The sequence below is a fragment of the Pseudonaja textilis genome, chromosome 3, assembly GCF_049901715.1.
Source record: "Pseudonaja textilis isolate UNSWEBS1 chromosome 3, rPseTex1.2, whole genome shotgun sequence".
NCBI classification, from domain to species: domain Eukaryota; kingdom Metazoa; phylum Chordata; class Lepidosauria; order Squamata; family Elapidae; genus Pseudonaja; species Pseudonaja textilis.
Window position 1 is genome coordinate 97,627,782 of NC_141992.1, and position 23,492 is coordinate 97,651,273.

The following is a 23,492-nucleotide window of genomic DNA, read 5'->3' on the forward strand; positions in this document are numbered from 1 at the left end:
ATTTCTTTAAATAAATGAATTCTGATACCATAATTATTTACCACTTATATTTGTTTTATATTGGAATATAAATATTTCTTTTGAAGATGATGTAGACTATAATAGAGAAATGTGGCCATCTAGAAAAATCAGACTACTTATTTTCTTGAGCTCTGATAACATCCAAGCATATGAAGAGTAAATATTGGGCACTTGCTTGTACAAAGAGAAGTGAAAATTCTATTTCACAGAAAAAATATTTCACATGCTGTATCCTTGCCATTTATTATCGTATGTTAAACAATTTCTAATTCATGTTCACTTTTGCTGACTATAATTTTATCATGTCTTGAAAACATTTCCTCTATTTCTTTTTATTAGAATGTTCAAGTATTATATAACCATTTATACAACTCTGGAATTAGATTTCTTTGCTCTGGGTTGTCTCCAGAAGTCCAAATAATTCTAACTATATAAAATCTTCTCAGGATCTCATAAACAGGCCAGGCAAAGAAAGAAAAAAGCAAAGAAGGTGATGCAGATATTTGAAACTGTATTCTTTATCTAATCATATAATTTTTTCTAATCATTTTTCATGCTTTACTTTGGTATTTATTTACCCCCAAAGTAAAGTTTTACTAAAACAAATGAAACTTACTTCTGTGTAGGCCTCTATAAAAATGTATTGCCTATGAATTTGATAGAAGATGGCCGAAAATAGTTTTTTTAAAGTCTCAAATACTATTCAATAATAATCTGCAATACCAGAAATCACTCTTTCTCTATTGACATACTATACATATTATTTTAATTGATACAAACTCTTTCCCTACATTTCTCCAATAATCTTTCTGAAGACCAGGGTTCTTCTGAGTGTGCTGCATTAGGCACCAGTATTTTATGTTTCTGGAAGTAAGGAAAAAGTAGGGTATTTCCTCTTAAAACTTCATATATGCCTTCAAGCAGCGGCATCCACCATTTCCTTTCACCCTGGCTTTTCCTGAAGGAAAACGTCTTTTCAATATTGTTAATTTTGATGCAAATGTAATACTAATACCCTCAAACTTGCATGCAAACATTTGGATTTTACTATGATTTTTCAAGTGTTGATTCTTCTTCATTACCATCAAATTGGGAGGAAGATCTAGGGTTCCATATGAAGCCTGTTGTTTATCTTAAAAATTATAAAAAATATAAATCAACTGAAGAAAATTAGTTTACTGGGGGGAATAATTTTCCTATTATTTAATAGAAAAATAGATTTTTTTTCTATTCTTACATATAAATGAAACATGTGCAAAAGTGAATAAATCAGCATATATTTTAGAATAGTATTAAACCTCTTGACTGGCATAACAGTTGAAACAGGTGGGGTGGGGGGAAGATAACGATGCTGTAACTGCCTAAAGGACTAAGTGCTTTATTCTTCTGTAAAAGGAAATCACTGTGGTTTCCACATAGATGTGGGAACACAATGATTCAGATATCTCAATCTGTAGATTAATAATTTAAAAGCAATTTCCTATCATTTTGCATATATTTCTTTTTCGGGCTCTGTGTGTTTGTGTGCCTGTGTATGTGTGATCAATAGGTACTTTTCTAGAACTGGTTGTTTTTCTTCACGTTCATCAGACAATGATATATTTCAGTTTCATGCAGCAGGTTAGTGTACTGGTATCAGAAGGGTAGTAATTACTACATACTTCTTGAAATATTACAGATTCTATGAACTAAACTGTCTTTGTTTATAATAAAAATACATTTGCATAAATCTTAAGAGGCATTAAAAATGGCACTGACTGCATAAACAGAGCAATTGATTTAATTGGAAACAATTAGAATCAATTTACAGGCCTAACAGATTTAAAACAAATTTTATAACTCCTCTTGTATGTATATTTATGGTACTTGCATTCTTATTTCACATTATGGAACCAAGGATGCATGTCTTCTCTGTCACATTCCTGTCCTCTGAAATAGCATCTACTCCATGACAGGTATGGCACTCACTCTCTTAGGATTCCAGAAGGCTCTTTAAAACCTGGCTCTGTTCCTAAGACTGGGATTTGATTGTTTGTGAAGTTCCTATTGTGTTCTTCTATTCTTGTAGCTGGGTTGTTTTTGGTCCAAGCTCTCACTCTGTTAAACAAATAATTCCCTCAACACTGTTCAACTATTTACAAAGTCTGCACTACTATTACTGTTAATCTTCTCATCACTCCTTATCACCCATCCCCTCCCACTTGTGACTGTATGATTGTAACTTTGTCACTTGTATCCTTACAATTTATATTGACTGTTTCCTAGTGTGATTTGATTGCTTATTGTACCCTATGACTATTATTAAGTGTTGTACATTATGATTCTTGACGAATGTATCTTTTCTTTTATGCGTACTGAGAGCATATGCACCAAAGACAAATTTGTTATGTGTCCAATCACACTTGGCCAATAAAGAATTCTATTCTATTCTATTATGTTTGAAGTTCTGTTTTTAACTGTTTTAATTTTGATATGTTATAAGCCACCCAGATTCTTTTGGACTAAGCAAACAATAAATTTAATAAATGAAGTAGATGATGATGATGATGATATCCTTCCTATCATTACAAATTTGGCAAACTCCTGTGGGAATAGAAATGTGCCTTTTTATGTGTGTGGATGTATTAGTGCATGTGCATGTTTATGCATATGCACTGATAAGTACTATACAAAACTTATGCACTAATCTGGAAGATAGGAACTGAAATGATATGATTGCCTAGAATTATAACAAAAATACAATTGTTTTAATACCCGAGAACAGAGGATTCACTTATTTCTGCTGCTCAGTTCATTAAGTTCCATAGCAGAATGGGAAAAAAAATAACTAAATTTTTTTTACTCAATTTATTCAGTAGAAATTCACCATAAATATCTTAGATAGTTCTCAGCCAATGACTATTTGTTCAGCAATACTTTGAAGTTACAATAGAGCTGAACAAGTAGACTTACTACCAATCTTAGAAGCTGCATTCCTTACAGTACCCCTGTGGTCACATGATCATAATTAGGGGGCTCACAATTATGATGGTCACAGCATCTCACAATTACTGGATCACCATTTGTGTCCTCCACTATCAGCTTCTGACAAGCAGTCATTGGGAAAGCCAGCAGGAAATCACAAATGGCAATCACATGATGTTTTGCCTAACAACCAAAACTGAAACTGCTGGAACTGCTGTCATAAGTTGGTGTAGTCATTTAGCCTTGCTGAGCAATGGAGTTCACGATTCCAACTGCTATCATTAACCAAGGAGTACTTGAGACTCATAAACACACTGTCAACAATTCTTTGAAATTTTGTGCTGGATAATGACCCCAATAAAGTTAAGTAAGTAATTCTGAGAAATCTCAAATAAGCTGGCACTTAAAAACAGAGACCCTGAACTTATCAGCAAAGACTCCAAAATAATACCTTTGTGGGTGCTGTAAAGGGCTGCAAATGTCACCATAAAAAATGTGGTGGAGTATTTCCCAGCATTAACCAGATGGGGAAAGGCCCGTTTAGTATCACGGTATCGGCGCAGGCACTGGACAAATCTCAGCCAAGCAGGAATGCACTGAACAACCGCACGCACACCGTAAGCATAGGTGTTGCAAATATGAAGGCCTATAAAAAAAAACTTTCAAAAGGTAAGAAATCTCTAGGAAAATGATATTGTGAATTACAAATAAACAATTCCAGTTAACATTCAACAATACCTTAAAGTACACAGGCACATATAACATATATGTGTTCAGAGATAAGAGAATATTGGAAAATGAAAACTTAGCAAACAAATTCTTTATTTCCATCCTATTCCATCCCCAGTAAAAGAGATATTGAATATCTATATACTAAATATTACTAAAACTCTCTTGACATGATCTTTAACTAAGTAAAAGAGAGTATCATAAATTAACCATTTTTTAACTAAGATACCTCAAAAATAGGTTAATTTACAGAATCCATAATCCAGGATCCATTACTCCGAAGGGAATGAAATATGGGAAAGTTACGTTGCTGAAGGTTGCTTCAGTGGTACTGGCTGTTGCTGCACCACTGGACTGCTACTGAGGTCACATAATTTTCATTTCCAATGTTTTGTGGCAATTTTCTAGCTAATCTCAAAATCCCCCATTCCCTCCCTCATTGAGGAGCAGGAGAGAAAAGGAGAGACGAAAGAAGAATTCTGATGCTCCCTGCCTGATTCCCATAAGGAAACTCAGTGGGGAAACTGGCAGGAACTCAGAAGTCATTCCTGCTCCCACTACATTGTTGCCAGCCCTGGATCATTCTGTTTCTCCATTTAGGTAAGGAAATATATCTAAAACAATTCATTATACACTAGACTAGACAATGGTTGCATGTGACTGTATGGTTGCATTGGAAAAATAAAGCTCAATTTTGCCTCAAACACACAGTACACAACAATTTATATAGCAGCTGCCAAATTTCTTCTCATTGACATACCTGGATCTTCCAGCAATGCATCTTTAGCTTTCCACTGGAGCTCAAAACTATAGAAACAGATCATGTATTCAAGGTCCATAAGTATTACAGCTAGACTATTAAGCTGGTCAGCGAGCCAAAAATCTGCAAAGCCCACCTTATGGAAGGGAGCAGTAAATACCCGGAACTACAAAAAAAAAAAAAAATCAAATATAACATTGTAAAACTCAGACCACAAACGTTGAAACATTTTCTCTTAAATGGCACAACTGCATTACAGAAATTATTCTATCATTTAATTTTACAAGGCAGATGTAGAACCTAAAGGACTTCTCAGTGCAATAGAATGTAAATAGAATGTCTAATTATTATGACCTCGGTTTGTCCTAATGCACAGAATGAAACAATCCGATGTCCTAGCTTTTTGAATGTAAAATTCCCCCTGGTTTAATATGTATGACCAAAGACAGTGGACTAAGGGAAGTGATGTATCTAACTTTTAAAGTGCTTTGGTCATCTTGACTAATTTACTATTTAAAAAAAACAACAGAAAGTTTGAAGATAATATTGGAATGGGAATTTGTATTCTAATCTTCTTTTACATTCATTATAATAGGCATTCAAATTAAAACTGTATTATAATTGAGAGTTTTGTAATTAATTTCAATAGGGAAACAGTTTAGTAATACTACAGTATTAATTGACATTAACAATTTTATAGAATTCTTTAATGGATTATAAAATACTTTTAAGTTATCTCCAAACATCAAGCTTAGGAAAACTATTAAAGATGACAGCGGTGGAAATGTTTGCTTTCGCACACTATTGCAAATGTGGAAGAAATAGTAAAAACAGATGTTTTTACATCGCAGTCCATTCTGCCTTCAGCTATGTGTTTCTCAAACTAAGCCATTTCATGCTCCATTTATCTTAGATTATAATTCTTCCTGCATGTTTAGTTAGAACATCAACAGCTAAAATGGCAACACCAAGATCTACACAATACAAACAAGCAGAGGATAGATGATTATTTATTGGATTTTTATCCTACCTCTTTACTTTGTAAGCAACTCAAGGTAACAAAAATACATTATTTCTTCCTCCTATTTTTTCCACAACAACCCTGTGAGGTGGGTTGGGTTGACAGAGAGTGACTAGCCCAAAGTCACCCAGCCAGTTTTCATGTCTGAAGTGGGATTTGCTGCTGATATTTTAGATACCTCACATATCTTTTAGATTCCTCCAGTCATAAACTACACATTTTGCCAAAACATAATTACAATGAATTTTATTCAGAAACTCTGGCATTTATGCTATTTGGTAGCAATCATTCTTTTCAAAGTATATACAGGTTTAACAACTATGGAAATATTATAGAAAGAACAGAGAGTTGATTTACATATAAACCACATAAAATGAGGCAACAACAGTATAAAATAGCCTAATGCGTGGATTGTGCTATCAAACATAGTTGTGGGACTTCAGTCCCAAATTTTCTAACTCTGTCAACTTACCCTTTGCTGTTCATAATAAAGATATCACTGACTAAATTTAATGTACAAATTACCTATAGATAAGCAATGGAGCCAGGCCATTTAACAAAATCTGAGAATATTTAATTGTAATATTTTTGATAGGAAGAGTGGTGGGGTTGTCATTTGCTGATGGATTTTAGCTAGATCTTGACTTACCAAGAGTTTAAGCAGCCAAAATCGAGACTTGTAGTAAAAGGTTTTTGTAGGATTGATAAGGAACAGCAGCATAAATCCATACAAGATAAGTGGGTTTGCATGCATAGGAAATACAGTGCTATCTCCATATATGCATGCTAGCAGACTCAGACACCATAGCATTCCAAGGAATCCAGCAATCTAGAAAGATTATATTGTTAAAAAATGCAAATTTAGCAATTACGTGCAGATAAGGCAGGACACAATATATATGAGGACAATATTACTTCAGTATTACATATTAATTTATTTCAGCTCCAACTCAAATTCTAAGTTTAAGTTTTAAACTCTTATATCATTTAGAGCCAAATTATATTTATTTATTTTATTTATTAAATGTATATGTTGCCCATCTCACTGTTGCTACCTATCTCACCTCTACAGTTGGTTCTCGACTTATAACTGATCTTTTAGTGACTGTTCAAAGTTACAGCAAGCATCTCCAGAATTACTTACAACATGGTTTTGAAGTTCCAATGGTTCTTCCCCCGCACCCTCCAAGCCACAGTCCCATGATCAAATATTGGACACTTGGCAACTGCTCACATTTATGACCCTTTGTAGTGTACCACAATTTTCAGAATTTTTTGCCAGAAAGTGATGTTTAATTCTGGTTTCTGGCAAAAAAAAAAAAACCTTCTGGCTAAAATGGGTTTATTTAACAAGCATAGGGTTTGCTTAATGGCCACTACAAAAAAGTTTGTAAAATTGGGCACTCACATGGAGACTCATTTAATGACTGCCATGATTTACTACCATAATTTCAGGCTCAATTACAGTGGTAAATTGAGGACTACCTGCGTATAGAAAATATTAATACAACACTTCGTATAACAATTCTCACTCTTCCATTTAAATTTCAGTAAATTAGTGCAGGATATTTTAGATTATAATAGTAAGTGTACCTATAGAATGCCTTTTCAGTTAAAGTATTAGCTCATTTCACTTCTGCTGATATAAAGCCTTTTTTAAAAAAGAATTTTAATGGGAATCCATTAAAATATTTAATACTTCCAAAACAGAAAGGGAGGACAGTAATAACATTTCTATTATTATTATACTGTAAGCCATCCAATGTCATTGGATATGATATGGCCAACAAATAAATTTTAACATATCAGTAAATAAATAATTTTAAGTCATAGCCAATATTTAAATTATAGCATTATCTAACACAAAAACTTCTATGGGTAGAATTTTGTGGTCAGATGCTGAATTATCTAGTCAGTAAGGCCACTGATGTGAGATGTTTTCATTTTAAAGAAAAAACTTAGAAAAAAAATTCCAATAATTAAAACAATATACGTATTTAGCTATTATCTGTACAATTGAATTTATGAAGCCCTGCTGTTCAAAATAATACAGGAACATGTAAAACTCCTTGAATTATAGACCTTACCTCAAAAAGATGCTGATGGGACAAATTACTACGTGGATTGAGCTCAAAGATGAGAACATGATTCACTCCAGCTTGCCTCCAACCATATGTGTTAATGCCAAGGAGAAAAAGGAATTCTATCAGAAGAAAACCCCCTCGATAGATTCTTATCAGTGGCCACACGTTTGATCCTTTCATTTTAAACACACCTATCAAGTAAAAGATGAAACTCAAACATATACAAAACGAACAACTTAGTAGAGTTAACTAAGCAACTTTTCTTTATAATAAAAGACGTATCATTTTCTCTGTATTTAAAATTCTGCAATAAATTACATTTAAAAGGCACACTTGCTTAATTTCAGCAATTATGTTCCCTTAATGATCAGGACAGAGAGTCAGCTGACTCTCCATATTTGCTGAACTACACTTCCCAGCAGGCTGACCCAACCTGTGAAACTGTGATGAATGCTGGGAATTGTTTTTCAGTAATATATGGAAAGTTTCAGCAGGTAGAAACACTTGGCTGATCTTGTCTGAATTTAGAAGGTAAAGAGGAGCATCACCAGGGAACATCAGGGTAACAGTAATAGGAAACAATTCCCATATTGTTGGAAAAAAATGGCATAGTTGTGTCCGTGATTGTGCTTGAAGTCCTATTTATCTTGTGATGCAAAGACCACAGCTTCTTTACCTAGGTGTACATAGAGCAAGTATCATTACCCTGATAGAAACTTAGAGACTCAGACATGACTCTTCCTTTTTTCCATTTTACTACAAAATATATATAGTACTCCTAGCTGCCATGCATAAACAAAATGCTTTATATGGGCATTTCAATGTAACTGCAAGCACCAGCACAAGGATATAAAAGTTCTTTCCCTTTGATGTTCCCTCGCAGTTGATACTGAGAAGCATGCAACTTTTGAAGACATACATTCCATACAATCCACATCATTAGTTGCTATGGATATAGTCTATCCACTTTTCAAGCCAATCATGATAATTCCTATTACTATCATATGACAGTAAATCAAAGCTTGTTTATTTATATTCCACCTTTATTATTTTTATAAATAACTCAAGGCAGCAAACATACCTAATACTCATTCCTCCTCCCATTTTCCTCACAACAACAAACCTGTGAGGTAGATTAGGCTGAGTGACTGGTCCGAAATCATCCCGCTGACTGTCATGCCTAAGGTGGGACTAGAATTCACAGTCTCCCAGGATCTAACCCAGGATATAACTTTAAGACCTGTGGACTTCAACTCCCAGAATTGCCTAGCCAGCATGACTAGCTGAGGAATTCTGGGAGTTGAAGTCCACAAATCCTAAACTTGCCAAGTTTGGAGACCCCTGATCTAACCTGATATCTTAACCAGTAAACCAAATTGGCTCTCATTATGCATTTCTATCTAATCACCTCTTTTCTTTGATGACTTCAAGTTGAGGCATTATGAGAGAGAAAACTGTTTGTTCCCTTTCTTCATACCATTTATGTATTTACTTATTTATCTATCACCACATCCTATATGGACTCATTGCCATCAATAACAGCAACTACATTATTTAAAAATAATACACATGTTGAGGTTCATATCTAAATGTCCCTAATTTATTTAATTAACATATCAATAATTTAATTACAAAACGTATACCATACAAAGTGATGGCATATGTTTTCAAAGTTTTCAAAGAAGCAGCACATAGCTTAGCAAGTAAAAGAAGGCAAAATATTTGGGATAATAGTTAAACATGCTATGCTGGTGAGAGAATGTTCTGCTTTTGTCAGCTGGCAAATAAAGCTACTATTGGAACTTTGTTTTTTTAATGTATTTAAACTCTAATTATTCTACATCAGGGGTGTCAAACTTGTGGCCCGCAGCCAGATGTGTCATGCACTGGCCACGCCCACCCGCATTTTAGCAAGGAGGGAAAAAGTCATGATACGTCACGTAACAATGGGATGCTGCAAGTTTGACACCCCGTTCTAGATTCATTTAAACTATTTTATTTTCCTTTTTCTATCTCCTCTTTGTAATAGAGCTTATCCAAAACTTACTTCTGAACAAGCACTCACATCATTGCTATCTAAATGGTAAGAACCGCAGAGATTTTGTTCAGAACTAAATCATGCAAGACAACTTCCCGTATTTCCTTATTTGGTTTCCAAGAGGAAGTAGAAGAAAGTCTTCTGTTATTTCTCTTTATAAGCTTTTATTTCTCTACGAGCCCCTGAAAAACAGTCTTTATACGCTTCTCAGTTTTTAAAAAGCAGGTATAAGTGAGAAGATTGCTAAACAGCTGAATTAATTAATGGCATTGTAGATTTCTCATGACTGGCATAAGCTATCCCTTGAACCATTTATTACTACTGGTACTTCAGTCAGAAAAAGTTAACAGTAGTAAAAAATAACTGATCTTCTATATATTTTTAGATCTACATTGCCAACTAAATTAAGACTCCATGAAAGGTAAATAAACATAATTCCAGCCTTGGAAAGGTAAGGAATATTTAGAATATGCAGCAAGGGCATTGAACGTATGGTGATGATTATAAATTAGAAAAAACAAAAGAGCTGAGAACACTTCAAATTCTCTTCTAATCACTCTCTTCCAGCTTTTCAAATACAGTGGCAGACATAAGTAGAATTTGGCAGTAGAAATACACTATCTTCTTTCAATTCTACCAAAATATGGAAGGTAATCTTATGATAGAAAAATAAATCAAGAGGCTAAAAAAGGCAAAGTATAAAATAGGTAATTTCAAATATTTTTAAATGAGTGCCAAGTTGTGGCACAGACTAAATTCTTATATATCTTATGTGATTATGATTTAGAACAGATGATCAAAAATAAAAAGGAAAGCAATTCTGTCCCAAATCCTACATGGTGACATCAAAATCTAATGCCAAGTACAAATATTCTTAAAATGAATGGAAACAAATGACCACACACAAAAGAAATGGGAAACAAAGGGGAAATTTCCAAAGATACATAACATAGTCACATTTGATTTCAAAATGGGAACAAAATTCCTATGAGATTAATAATGAGGCAGTCAAATAAAGCCAAATGATTTGTATTCATTTGAAACTGTTAGAATGTGCATCACTGTAATGGGGTGGGTGGGTGGGGGTGGGGAATCAGTCCCAGAGGAGCCAGCATACTTAATAAGCAGAACCAAAAAAGCTATAAAGACCCAGAAGTATTGTTTTGTAAAATGACATCTTTCTAAAATGAAGAGAGAGAAGTGGAATGTATTATCCAGTCAATAACAAAACAAGACGTGAATAAAGGAAAAGAATATGCATGTTTCAAAAATGATTCAGAAGAAATGCTTCAAGATTTTAGGCAATCTATTATTCATTAAAACATCCCATTTCCAGGTTTCTGCATTAGCTTGGGAAAAAAGTTGTGATTTTTTTAAGATATTAATTTTAATGAGTAGATCCCTTAAAGGAGTAGCATCTTATCAACCCCTGAATAACAGAGAAGTCATGGGTTTACCAATGATTCGAAATACTTCTCCAGAAACATTTTCAAGGCATGCATAACCCTTGAAAAGTTTTTGCTAAATATCAGATGCAGGAAACTAGCAACTACTTTGACAAGTTAAAGAATGAAAATCTATTGTAGAGAACATGTTTCAGATGGGTTCAGCAGATTTTAAACCAGAACAAATAACCTATAATAACTCCTCCCACCCACCCAACAGATCTATCCACTTCTCTTTTATCATTGCCTTGGCCCCTCTATGCCCCAGATACCAAAACAGTACTTAAAACATACAGTATTTGGGGTCATAGTAAACATTAATGATTTTAAACCATCCAGCCCATTCTGGATTTATAGGCAATTTGTAGATAAAAATCAGGAGGCAGAAACAAGAACCAGAACAGCCTTTGCTAAGCATTGGCTGATACAGTAGCTTTGCCCTGTTCTGGATTATGAAATTGACATATATACTCTTTTCTATCTTTTGGGTAGTTTCAAACTAATGGGACTGCCCTAAAAAAGTATTTGCTGAAAAATGCAGTTGATCACTTGCTAATCAACAAGATCAGTTATAGCTGGATAACACATATAGTACATTGAGGGATATCTCCATTGGTCTTCAAGTTCAATTCAAGATCTGGTTATTACCTATAATAACCTTTATTGGTTGGCCCTTGCTACTTCTGGGACCTTCTGTTTAAAGCCAAATCTGCCTGTTCAATATACTGTAGGTTGATCAAGGAAAGCATGTTGTGAATCCTTCCATGAGAAATTAAGGGGTGTAGAGGCAAGTAATGTCAGCTCCCAAGGACAGGAGAGTTCCCACCTGGTTAGCATCAAGAAAGATGGTCGTTTGTAGAGAAGTGGGTGCCCTATAATTGGGAGTAGCTGTCTAGGACAAGTACCAGGTGGTGGTCTATTCGCAATCAGGATGTGTGAGCAGTAGGCTGGCACCCACGCAACTGCATGCGCAGCCATATTTGTGCGAGGGGTGGGCACATGCATTTGTCACTCACACAAATAAAGGTGTGTGCACACTCGTTCCTTCCCCTCACACAAAACCATCTTCTCTTCCCCCCTCTTGCCCATGCCCTGCCAGCCCAGAAAGGTTGGGACATGCTGGTCCAGTTTTAACACCGTTCATGAACGAGTGATGATTTTATACTTTCCTAATGCTATATGTGGATACTAAATTTTAATATATTGTTTTAGCTTTGTTTTAAGTTTTTATTGTTTTTTTTATAAGCTATCTACAGTATGTCAGAAAGTGTCATATAAATAGATTTATTATGGGGTATCTTTTAGGTGAAAAATCTCAAGGACTGGAGTCTTTTCTGATGAATTCATTACTTTATAATTTTATAAGCAGGGTAAAATCAATAGTATTTTAGGAGGGAAAGTCTTTTCCATTTCTAACTACCTTCCGTCTCCTATTCGTTTGTTACTAAGGTTTATATTCCAGGAAGTCTTACAAATAAGTCCTAACAACAGTTTCCAATTAGATGATAAGATTCCTGGCTGTTTGCCAAATTCAGTCTGCTGGAGAAAGACAGGACAGTCTTCCCCTCCTCTCAATTCAGAGAAACATTTACATTTTTCCTTTGCCTGCCTATTTTTGTTCTCTGTTAAAGATGAGTTTGCTCACTTTTCACTGAAACTCTGTTAAAGGTAACTCAACTTAGCTTACACTTCTTCAATGGATCCTTACAAATTCTTTTCATTATCGGGATGAACTATTTAAAAGTGAGCCCAGTCAGATTGGTCTAAGTGCTTCCCTCCTCACTGCTTTCTATCACCCTCTGTTATTGCTAGGCACTTTTTTTGAAAATACTAGTTTGTCCACAGAAATGCTACTATTTCCATCTGTGAAATTTTATATAGTACATCAAAACAATAAAATAACAGAGAAATATCTTAAGAACTGTAGGCTGTCCTGTTATCTACTTTGATTTGCAAAGTTGCTAAAGTAAATGCTTTCACAGTATGAATTCAAACATCTGAATGCAAATATTCTCCTTCGGTTAACAATGTTAGCGTCTAAGATATTGCTGAAGATCTGATTCAGGGAGATTCACATTACTGAAGGAACGTTTTATTCCATTGCTTCATAACTAAGTTTTGTAAAAAAATTATATATCGATGTCTCCTGGATTTGGAGACATATGAAAAACGGATAATTGTGGAATCTTACATAAATTATGTCCATTTATTTCAATACTAGTTTTTTTGTTTTGTGTTGTTTTTATAATAAGTCTATGACTGTAGCCTTGATTTTGTGGATCTTAGCCCTATAGATTTTAAATAGAACAAACAAAATTTGGCAACAGACTTTACCCCCAGCTTTAGCTTAGTGTTTGGCAAATCTGTGTGGATAACGTTCACTAACTTTACACATATTGTCTATATATAACATATTTTACATGCATTTTATATATGGCCAAAATATCAATCATATTTTAACATTATTTGATCCTAATCAATATTACTCTCCACCTTTATTCCATTGAATTGAGAGTTTACTGTACCATTACACTGGATTGACCCAAAGCCCACTCCCAATGCACTATTTACAACCAAATTTTACAAAGCTGTTTACGAATGAGATTGTGCTACAACATTGCAACCCTCATTTATACTACAATATGCTTTCAGCCATCAAAAGACTTGTGTTTTTCCACTTTCAAATTAGCAATTGAATACAAACACACAGATGGTTCTAACGACATCCAGAATTGAAATAAGCAAATGATGCAAGTTTGAAAAGATAAATTAAAAAACATTTTAAAAGCCCATTTGCAGAGAGGAAATTGAAGATCTGGTATTCGAAAAACTGAATTATTACTTTAGGAAAACTATACTGAACATCCAATTCCTTTACTTTTTTGAATATTAGTTTTTTAATTATTCTATAATGCTAAAAATTTTATATACTGCATTAAAAACTATTCCACAATTCAATGGCATCAGAAAACTTTACCCCTCGTATTTTTGAGAGAAAAAAATTCTTTTTTTATACAATTCAATTTAATACTTTGCATAAGTGATTGATAGTGGCAGGAATTTCTTACTCTACAGGAAAAAAAATACTCATATACTCTTTCTTTTTTCCTTTTTCCTTGCCTGTTCCTTCTTCTCTCCTTATGGCAGAGAAATACACGATTTCTGTATTGATTCCTTTATCTGCATCCTTTACACAGGACTGCTGCTAACCTGGGCAAAAAGTGTTCTGCCCCCTCTCAGCAGCCCTGACTCCTCTATTGCCTGGGCTATATAGCCTGTGCAGGAGGCCCTATCCACCATTCCATCTTTTTTGCTGCCTCTTAATGATGTCAAAGAAGATATTGCAAAGCATGTGGAAAACCTAGGAAGGGGCAGAGGAACATGGGTTACTCTTTTGTCATCTCTTCCCCCCCACCCCCGCAAAGTTGTGGTTTCCAGCCTATTTCTACTCAGGAAGTACAAGTTGAATTAATCCGCTTCCCGCCTCCTCTTTTCATTAATATAACTTCTACAACATCTATCTGTCACCCACCTGTCATGTCTTTGGCAATGCACAAGTTACACACCTGCTTGGAGTGGCCCTGCCTATATCCTATCTCTTCCCCTGTTTGTTTCTGCCTCCTTTACCTCTGTGACTGCTTTCTTAGGAGGCTTGCCAGTTTAATGTAAAAATAATGACACTTCCAGAGGGCATTTTTAAAAGCACATTATGTTTTCTTTTCAAAGGAGAAGTAATCATGCCTGGAGGGTGCTAGACTTCTATGCAAAGCTCTAACCATCTGACATGATGAAGAGAGGTAATGGGAAGGGAGAATGAGTGCTGATTTATTTTATTGTGGCTGCCATAGGAGAAACAGCACCAAAAGCAACCTTCAGTCTGCAGTGTTTTGCATGCTCTTTGCTGTAGCATTTAAGAACATTGAAGAAAAGCTGATTTTAAAGCAAGGATAACTTTTTCTGTCCCCCCACCCCCAACTCTAGTAAATAAAAACAGCTATCTTCAAAATAAAATAAACAGATATTTCAGGAATTCTGCAAAAATCAATTCATATGAAAAACTATGATTTTAAAGTTGTTATACATTTATAAATTTATAAGGTGGTTTAAATTGACATATTATTTAATTATTAATTGTTACAACTACATTCTATATTTATTTTCTAAATGCAACCCTAATCCCAACGATAGCATTTACTTTAGTCATGGAGGGTTGTGACATTCACTGTAAAAAGTTACAATATTGCAAGTTTTGAGATTTCCTGGCTTAAGACTAGTTTACATTTGAGGTTTTAAAAGCTGCTGAATGTTATAATAGGACTCAGTTTCATTGTTTCTACAGGATCAATAATTCTGACCGAAAAAAGGGTAATTCAAAATATCATTGTGAGTTTAATACCTTTATTTAGATTTTATTTGAAGTGACTTAAAACTCATCCTATGGTACCGTTAAAACTATACATACATACACACACACACACACACACACACACATACACACACACACTATCCTGAAACCAAGTAAAGTTTACTTATTGAAAACTAACCTGAAAGTATGAGGGTGATATTCAGCACAATAAATATTCCACAGAACAACCCGACCCTGAAAGTAGTCCATGCTGGTGCAGGCTGTAGGGAGAACAGAACAGTTTTTATTTTAAATATCTAAGATCTTAAAAGACTGTGCTGATATTATCGAACTTACTGATATATCAGGTTGCAGGCAAACCAATGATTCCTTTCTGCCAACTGAATTCATTTATATACCTGCTGTGCTTATTAATGAAAGTTAATCTTAGACCTAAACTATGTATGGTGAAGACATGTGACTAAATCTCCTGAATCTTACTTTTACTCAAAAGGATGACTATCCTGCTGGCAAAGCAATATTGAGGAATAAGATGTAAGAGGTTAATGCTTTCCTTCCACTGTAATTTTCTCTAAGGTTTGTATCTGAGCTGATGCTTGTCCCAGTGAGAAAAAAATGCAATTATCGAAACAAATGGCAACATTTTTATGGATGAAAATAAGTCCAATTTATGGAGACGTACTGAAGCCTTACAAATACTTTTTACCTTTTTATACTTTTAGAGCAAACTGTTTACTTGCTCTAGAATTACAAATAAATTTTGAGAAGATTGAGTTATAATTTTGCTTTTACTGCACAACTGTTATAAATTGTAAAATAGTGCACAACTATTATACATGGACATAAGCAACAATACATTAAAAGTGGTCAAAAGGGTTTTTTTAAAACACCAGGGAGGGAATTAAATAGTTCAAGACATTGCCAGGTTATGTGGGCCTTAGCACAGTATTAGTTACACCCCAATTTTACTAATAATAAGAATATAATTACTGCTCATTCCTAGTTATTTATATCCTGCCTTTACCTTTTTAAATAAATAACTTATGGTGGCAAACATATCTAATACTCCATCCACCTCCTACTTTAGGGTACAATAACACTATGAAGTGACTTGGGCTGAGAAAGAGTGACAGGCCCAAAGTCACCCAGTCAGGTTTCATTTCTAAGATGGGACTAGAACTCACAGCCTCCGGGTTTTTAGCCTGGTTCCTTAATCTACTAGACCAGGGGTGTCAAACTGGCGGCCCGTGGACCAGATGCGCCATGCGCAGGCCACACTCACCCCAGCTTCGCGAAGGGGGGAAATGTTGCGCTACATCACATGATGGTAATGTGATGCCTCGAGTTTGACATATGTGCACGAGACCAAGTGGGGAAACTGTAATCAACAGTCATTTCTTCTGTGGCGAGCTTATCCACCGAATCTGTGTTGAATGGAATAAGCATTAAGTAATTGCTCAGTTCTGATTGGCTTGAGGCAGGTATTATTATTTTTTTAGTTCAGACACTGCTGTACACAGCATTTGATGCCAAGTATTGGTGATGATAAAGTATGACAACGATATAATGTCAAGAAACTATTTAGCTCTCATGACATGATTGTGTCAATGCTACTACTGAAAAGGCTTTCTGGAATGGAGAAGCTGTCTTGCAGCTGTAAAGCTGCTAGGGCCAGGGTCTAATCAAAATCAAAGCAGCAATTAGGTGATTAAGACAATGCTGACTGGAAAAAGGAAGCAGTGTTGGAAAGGGAATGACAGTCAATTGGCCTCAGCAGTCAAAAAAAAAAAAAAAGATCCCTGGACTAAAAGAATATTTTGCTTCAAATGAATGACTAAAATCTCTAAGAATGACAGCTACATCAAACCTTCTGTTTTTCTCTTACTGTTGCTGTTTTACAGAGCTCTTTGCCTATGACTTTTCATAGGAATAAACAGCAGAGGAAATCAACAAAATAATTAATTGGAAGTACACATGAACTTTTTTATTCTAGCATCCTTTCAATTCTGCCATTACATATTAACGCACTGTCTACTTCCAAGATTTTTGAAGTGAAAATCCCAAAGAAAAAAGCAAAAGATAACTCAAGACGTGAACTTGATGCCAACTCTTAAATGATGTCCATTTATCCAAGGAAATATAATGAAGTTCTTCGATTTCCATCACCTGTGCTGCTCCTAGTGGTGGGACACGTAATCGTTTCATGGCTTTCTGTCGGTCTCCATCTTCCAATTCATTGGTTACCACTGTCTAAAAAAAAAATAGATAAAAAGTTATAACTAATAAGTTTTTTTTAAAAAAAAAATGAAATAGATACTAAAAGTTCAACTGCTTGTTTTAAAATATACAGGCAGTCTTTGACATACAATCATAGCTGGGATTGGAATTTCCTTCACTAAGGTAAAGTGCAATGTCACATGACATGGGCTGCCTAGCTCCACATACACAGGGCAGGAAGCAGTGTTCCCAAATAAAGAGTATGGGGGTTGTCACAAGGGTAGGGGAGACATTAAAAGGTCTGGCATAGGCCACACACATGTTGGAGAGTGATTTCTGCAATGTGTTGCAAGCTCAGGAGGCCAGGGATAGACGGTACAGATTACATGCATGCATATGTAGGAATGCTGGGGAAAGAATATACTGGAGCTCAGAGGCTTTTTCGCATGCACCACAGCTCTGGGCTTGCAAGAAGCCCAGCTACAGCCCAGTCCAACTGTGTGGTTCAAATGGGTTTCTTACTGTTCTGCAGCTCTGGGGTTGGAAGAAGGCCAGGCCACAGTGCAGCATGAAACCCAGCTTCAGTCCAATCATGCAAAAGGGTTTTGTGGGGTCCTCCGACCCTGGGGCTGCAAGAAGCACAAAGCCCAGTTCCACCAGCATAGCACAAAGGGTCTCTTGTCCCAGGAAAGTTGCAGCCATCCTAGCCCAGTCTCAGTAACTGACAACCTCCCCCATTACCCTGCGCTCCAATGCCCTAGCTTATCTTTTGGCCATGGAGGCCAAAAACAAGCCACATTGGGGCCACGCGGACGCTCCGTGTGACCCATTTTCAGCTGGGAGAGGCCATGGAAGCCAAAAATGGGCTGGGGAGCTGCCTGCAGCCCCCCTGTGGCCCATTTTGGCCAGCAGAGGCTCCGCAGGCTGGTCCTTTGATATTTCCAGGCAGGCCCTGTGGACCAAATCTAAGCAACCCCCCCCCCCCCCAGGCTGGATCTGGCCCATAGGCCTTGAGTTTGACATCCCTGCCTTACATAGTAACTATACCTCTGTTTCAGAGATGAGCTGGTTAATTTTCTTGCAAGTATAGAAAGGAGCCACTTCAACATGAGCCACTCTCCAATCAGCACCTCGTGGTGTCTCCAGGATCTTATCATGTTTCTTCAAAATCTTACGGAACCCTGTGAAATTTAGATTCTAAAGATAAAGATAAAACACAACCGTGTTATTTGCTTAGTTTCTGCACATATTACCCTTTCATTTGATATCAGGGAATTGGGAAGGGAAATAAACCACTTGAAGGAAGAAACTATAAAATCCTTTCTGTCTTTAAAAGAAACATATTTTACATTTTTTTATTCATAAATAAAGCTAATCTTTTTTTTCTTTAAAATTAACAAAAGAATTAACAAAGCCAGCTTTGAAAAATCATATATTCCCTCATAAAATATTGCTGCTACAGGAGTAACCTTTTGTAAATTGCATGTTTAAATTAAAATGCCAGAGCTGAAGTCTGCTTGTAATCCACATTGTTGTCCTTTAGTTTTATACATAATAATGCATAAAATTGATTGTAATCACTAATAGCAACTCCATACTTCATACAGACAAAACTGGAGGATTAGAAACAAGTCAACATTCCCAATTCACTGACTGCTGAACACATTTTTGAACACCTGGTATATAAACTGTTTACTGAAAATAATAGAATATTTAAAGAAGTTGTTGGGTTATCAAAAAAAGCAAATAAAGAATTAAAAATTAAGGATATGGAAATCTTCACTTGTTTTTAACACATTGTACCTTGTACATGGGACTTAAGTAAAACACTTGCTATTTTAAGCCTATGGTGCATTATATTACATTTAATAATGAGGTACACAAAAAAGTGTGATTTATTTTAAAGGTGTAACTTATTTTAAAGATAACACTGAGTATATGTATGTGTATTGATATTTATTTAATTTTAAAAAACAGTGCAATTGAATTTAAGAAAAACTCAATAGTTTGAGGCATTATATATAATAACAGTAAAACTATATCACTATATCATTATTATAGGCTAATGTATAAGTTGAAAAAGAAACCTAACCTGTTACAGAAACAAAATTACATAGTAAAGTAAAATATATATTCAAAATCAACCTAGTTCTTTTAAAAAAGAAAAAGGGGAAAATCATATAAAATAAGAGGGAAAAATTTCCTTATAAACTAAACATCCAAAAGATAATATTATTTGGAAAATGATCTCATTTAGGCTAGGTTTCATTTTCAAATCTGAAACAAAACAAAGAACAGAACCGAAATATAGTGCCCATGGGAAGAGTTACAGCAGCTCTACTGAAATTATTTTCAATTAAATCATGCCTGGAGTGATTTCATAATGGAGCTCAGTAGGATAGAAAAGCAAGGAAACAATCTGAAGATGGGAAGAGGAAACTAATATATTAATGATATATATTATCTTTAATAAGAAATTTTAATTATTTTCTCTTGAAGAAACCCAGCAATCTCCCTTGAGAGCTATACCTTGTTCACAAGCTAAATGAAAAAAAAAAGAAGTCACAATTTCAGGCTTAAGTTCTTATTTCTGGGTTGAATAACTTTGATTGCTCTGGGAATAATTACAACTTCTGACAAATCTCAGTGACACGAAGTGTTTGACAACTCTAATACCACATCACACTGTTAAATTCTTGCCAGAATCTTTCTATTCCAGCTGCATATTTTGAGCAATAAAGAGTTAATAATAAAGGATATTAAACTATAGGAAGTCAGTGAGAAGTGAAATGAAAAAGGCAACTGCTTCCCAAACATTCCATGTGGTATGGAATATTACCAGAAATAAAAGATCACAGAGCTCCTCAACCCTCTGTCTCCCCAGAATATTTATTTGGACACTGATGATTTCTCCTCCACCCTTTTGTCAAATAAAGATGTGGCAACTAACTATAGGCAGTCCTCAATTTACGACCACAACTGAGCCCCAAATTTCTGTTGCTAAATGAAACATTTGTTAAGTAAATTTTGCCTCTTTTTACAACCTATCTTGACACAGTTGTTAAGTGAATTGCTGCAGTTGTTAAATTAGTATTATGGTTGTTAAGTGAATCTGGCTTCCCCATTGACTTTCCTTGTCAGAAGGTCATAAAAGGTGATCACATGACCCCAGGACAGTGTGGGGCACTGAAAATATCATAAATATGAACCAGTTGTCAAGCGTCTGAATTTTGATCATATGATCAAGGGATGCTGCAATGGTCGTAAGTGTGAAAAATGGTCATAAGCCACTTTTTTCAGTGCCATTGTAACTTCAAATGGTCACTGAATGAACTGTTGTAAGTCAAGGACTATCTGTAGTGCTAGAGAATAAAGGACAAATTAACTAGTTATATAAATGATGATCTATTGAGAGCAAGCCAATCTTTTTAGTTCAAAGAAATGTTTAGCATGCACTAGGGACCATATGTACCATGGATAGGAAGAGGTATTCCATTTTCTGCAAGATGATAATTTTCATATGCATTATAACCCAGCTCAATATTTTTGTGTCAATGCAGATGTTTCTGTATCTACACCAGAATGTGGCAACCTGTGGCCAATAAGATGCATCTACTCTTAACAAGTTTCATATTACTCCAGTTATCAACTGCAAATTTAGCCTAATACCTTCCCACGAACATTTTCAAATGTTTGTGGGAAGCAAGAAGATTTTGCTTGTCATAGGTAAATTTAAACAGAAAAGTGAAAATGTTTCTGAACTGATATAAAGGGTGAAATGGTATCTTGGAAATTAATTGTGGACCCAAGCACTTCATATAAAACTGTATCTCATTCATAACCATACAAGTCATATAAGTATCTACACTAATTGAATCTTAATCAATAGCTATATGATGAACTGGATAAAAGGCAATCTGGTTGCAAAAATTCCAGCAAACCTCACTTTAATCAAGATTAATCCCATCTGAATCACCGGAAACATTCTTTAATGATATGATCAATACCTGATAATTCTGCAGTAAGATGAGGCTGAGGTAGAACTCACTGAAGGCCAGTTTCAGGTCTTTGATGTTCCTATGATGAACACGTTCCTCATGAGACAGATGGAAGACTGGCTTTTTACGTTGCCGCAGGGTAGTAACACCACTGGTTTCCTTTTGTGCATCCAAAGTTGATTGCAATTCATTCTGTAGTGTAGCAAATCTGCGCTGCGCCTCTGCCAGTTTTTCTATGGAATTAAAATACAGAATATGTTTATATATTATATTAAATAACACAGATCATGTTGCTCTTCCCCCAAAGGAGCAAGTCAACAGACAGTATTTTATAGCACAGATGGATGCTGAAATAAAGAAAATCCAGTTGTCATTTGAGGGGTTTTTTTTTCCCTACAAGAGGATGTTTGTGGGGGGGGGCAGTGTGGTTCATCTGACTACAATGGGGATGGGGATAATTAATGCATAATGAATAATGCAAGTGTGTCCAGTTAAAATTTTTGTAAACATACAACTTTAAATGATGATATAATTAAAATGTGTCTGTCTGATACTTCAATAACTCCTGATTATTTGACGTTTCTCTTTGAAAAGGGTTGAGAAAATAAAAAATCACTTTCACCCCTTATCATCCAAAGCCTAGTTCACAGAAGAAATTTATTTTCCTGATAGTGAAATATAACACTGCAATCCATATATAAGCATTTCTTTATATCAAAACCCTGCCAACTGACTGCTATATGCACTTAAGATTTTTTTCCCCATCAATAAAAGTTAACTTTTTATGATCTACAACTAAGCCCTATGAAATAAATTAACAAAATTAACAGGATAACAGAACTTCTAGACTTCTAGATAAGAGACTTCTAGTCCAACGGCCTGCTTAAGCAGAACATCCTATACCATTGCAGACAAGTGGCTGTCCAGTCTCTTCTTAAAAGCCTCCTGTGACAGAGCACCCCAACTTCTGAAGGCAAGCCATTCCATTGGTTAATTGTTTTCACTGTTAGGAAATTTCTCTTTAGTTCTAGGTTTCTTCTCTTCTTGACTGGTTTCCATCCATTGTTTCTTGTTTTGCCTTCCTTCTCTTGCTTTGGGGAATAGTTTGACTCCCTCTTCTTTGTGGCAGCCCCACAAATATTGGAATACTGCTATCATGTCACCCCTAGTTCTTCTTTTCACTAGACTAAACATACCCAGTTCCAGGAAGCATTCTTCATATGTTTTAGCCTCCAGCCCCCAATCATCTTTGTTGCTCTTTTCTGCGCTTCCAGAGTTTCAGTAGACTACAAATAAATCTGACCTACAATTCATTCCAGACAATGAAAATTGTTTTTTATAAAAGCTGGATGATAGATTCCTATGTCCTTAACAGGTAATTCCCAAACTATTACAGCTATTTGCAAAGAGAAAACCCAGAGGTACATACTGTAGTTACAAGATACTAACTTTTGGTCTATATTTCTTTTTTAACAAAACTGTGTCATGACTTAATAACGTTATGTGCAAACTCAGGAATGCATACACTTTTTAAACTGTTATATGAAGTGGAGGGATTCAATTTTTTTTACTACCGGTTCTGTGGGCGTGGCTTGGTGGGTGTGGCAAGGGAAGGATACTGTGAAATCTCCAGTCAGAGGTGGTATTTGCCAGTTTTCCTAACTATTCAATTTTTCTGCTACCGGTTCTGGTCAGAACCTGCTGAATACCACCTCTGGTTATATGCCATTGTTTATTAATGCACCAACAATGGTCTACTGCAATTCTTCATTAACAAATAGATCATAAAAAACATCAGAAACAGCACTGCTGAAAAATTATTTCCCCATTTAGTCAAAAGTGCTAATAT

At 35.3% G+C, this 23,492-nt stretch overlaps 1 protein-coding gene across 1 annotated transcript in view; it reads right to left on the bottom strand.

Annotated features, from left to right (window-relative positions):
- The window catches only part of XPR1 (xenotropic and polytropic retrovirus receptor 1), a 91,916-nt gene that overhangs the window by 24,167 nt on the left and 44,257 nt on the right, over window positions 1–23,492 (bottom strand). The window contains exons 4-11 of the mRNA XM_026703295.2: window positions 21,653–21,876; window positions 18,693–18,842; window positions 17,595–17,678; window positions 15,607–15,688; window positions 7,583–7,770; window positions 6,145–6,324; window positions 4,475–4,640; window positions 3,437–3,631 (exon numbers count right to left, since the gene is read on the bottom strand). Of these exons, the coding sequence (XP_026559080.1) occupies window positions 3,437–3,631; window positions 4,475–4,640; window positions 6,145–6,324; window positions 7,583–7,770; window positions 15,607–15,688; window positions 17,595–17,678; window positions 18,693–18,842; window positions 21,653–21,876 (1,269 nt within the window). The remainder of the gene's footprint in view (window positions 1–3,436; window positions 3,632–4,474; window positions 4,641–6,144; window positions 6,325–7,582; window positions 7,771–15,606; window positions 15,689–17,594; window positions 17,679–18,692; window positions 18,843–21,652; window positions 21,877–23,492) is intronic.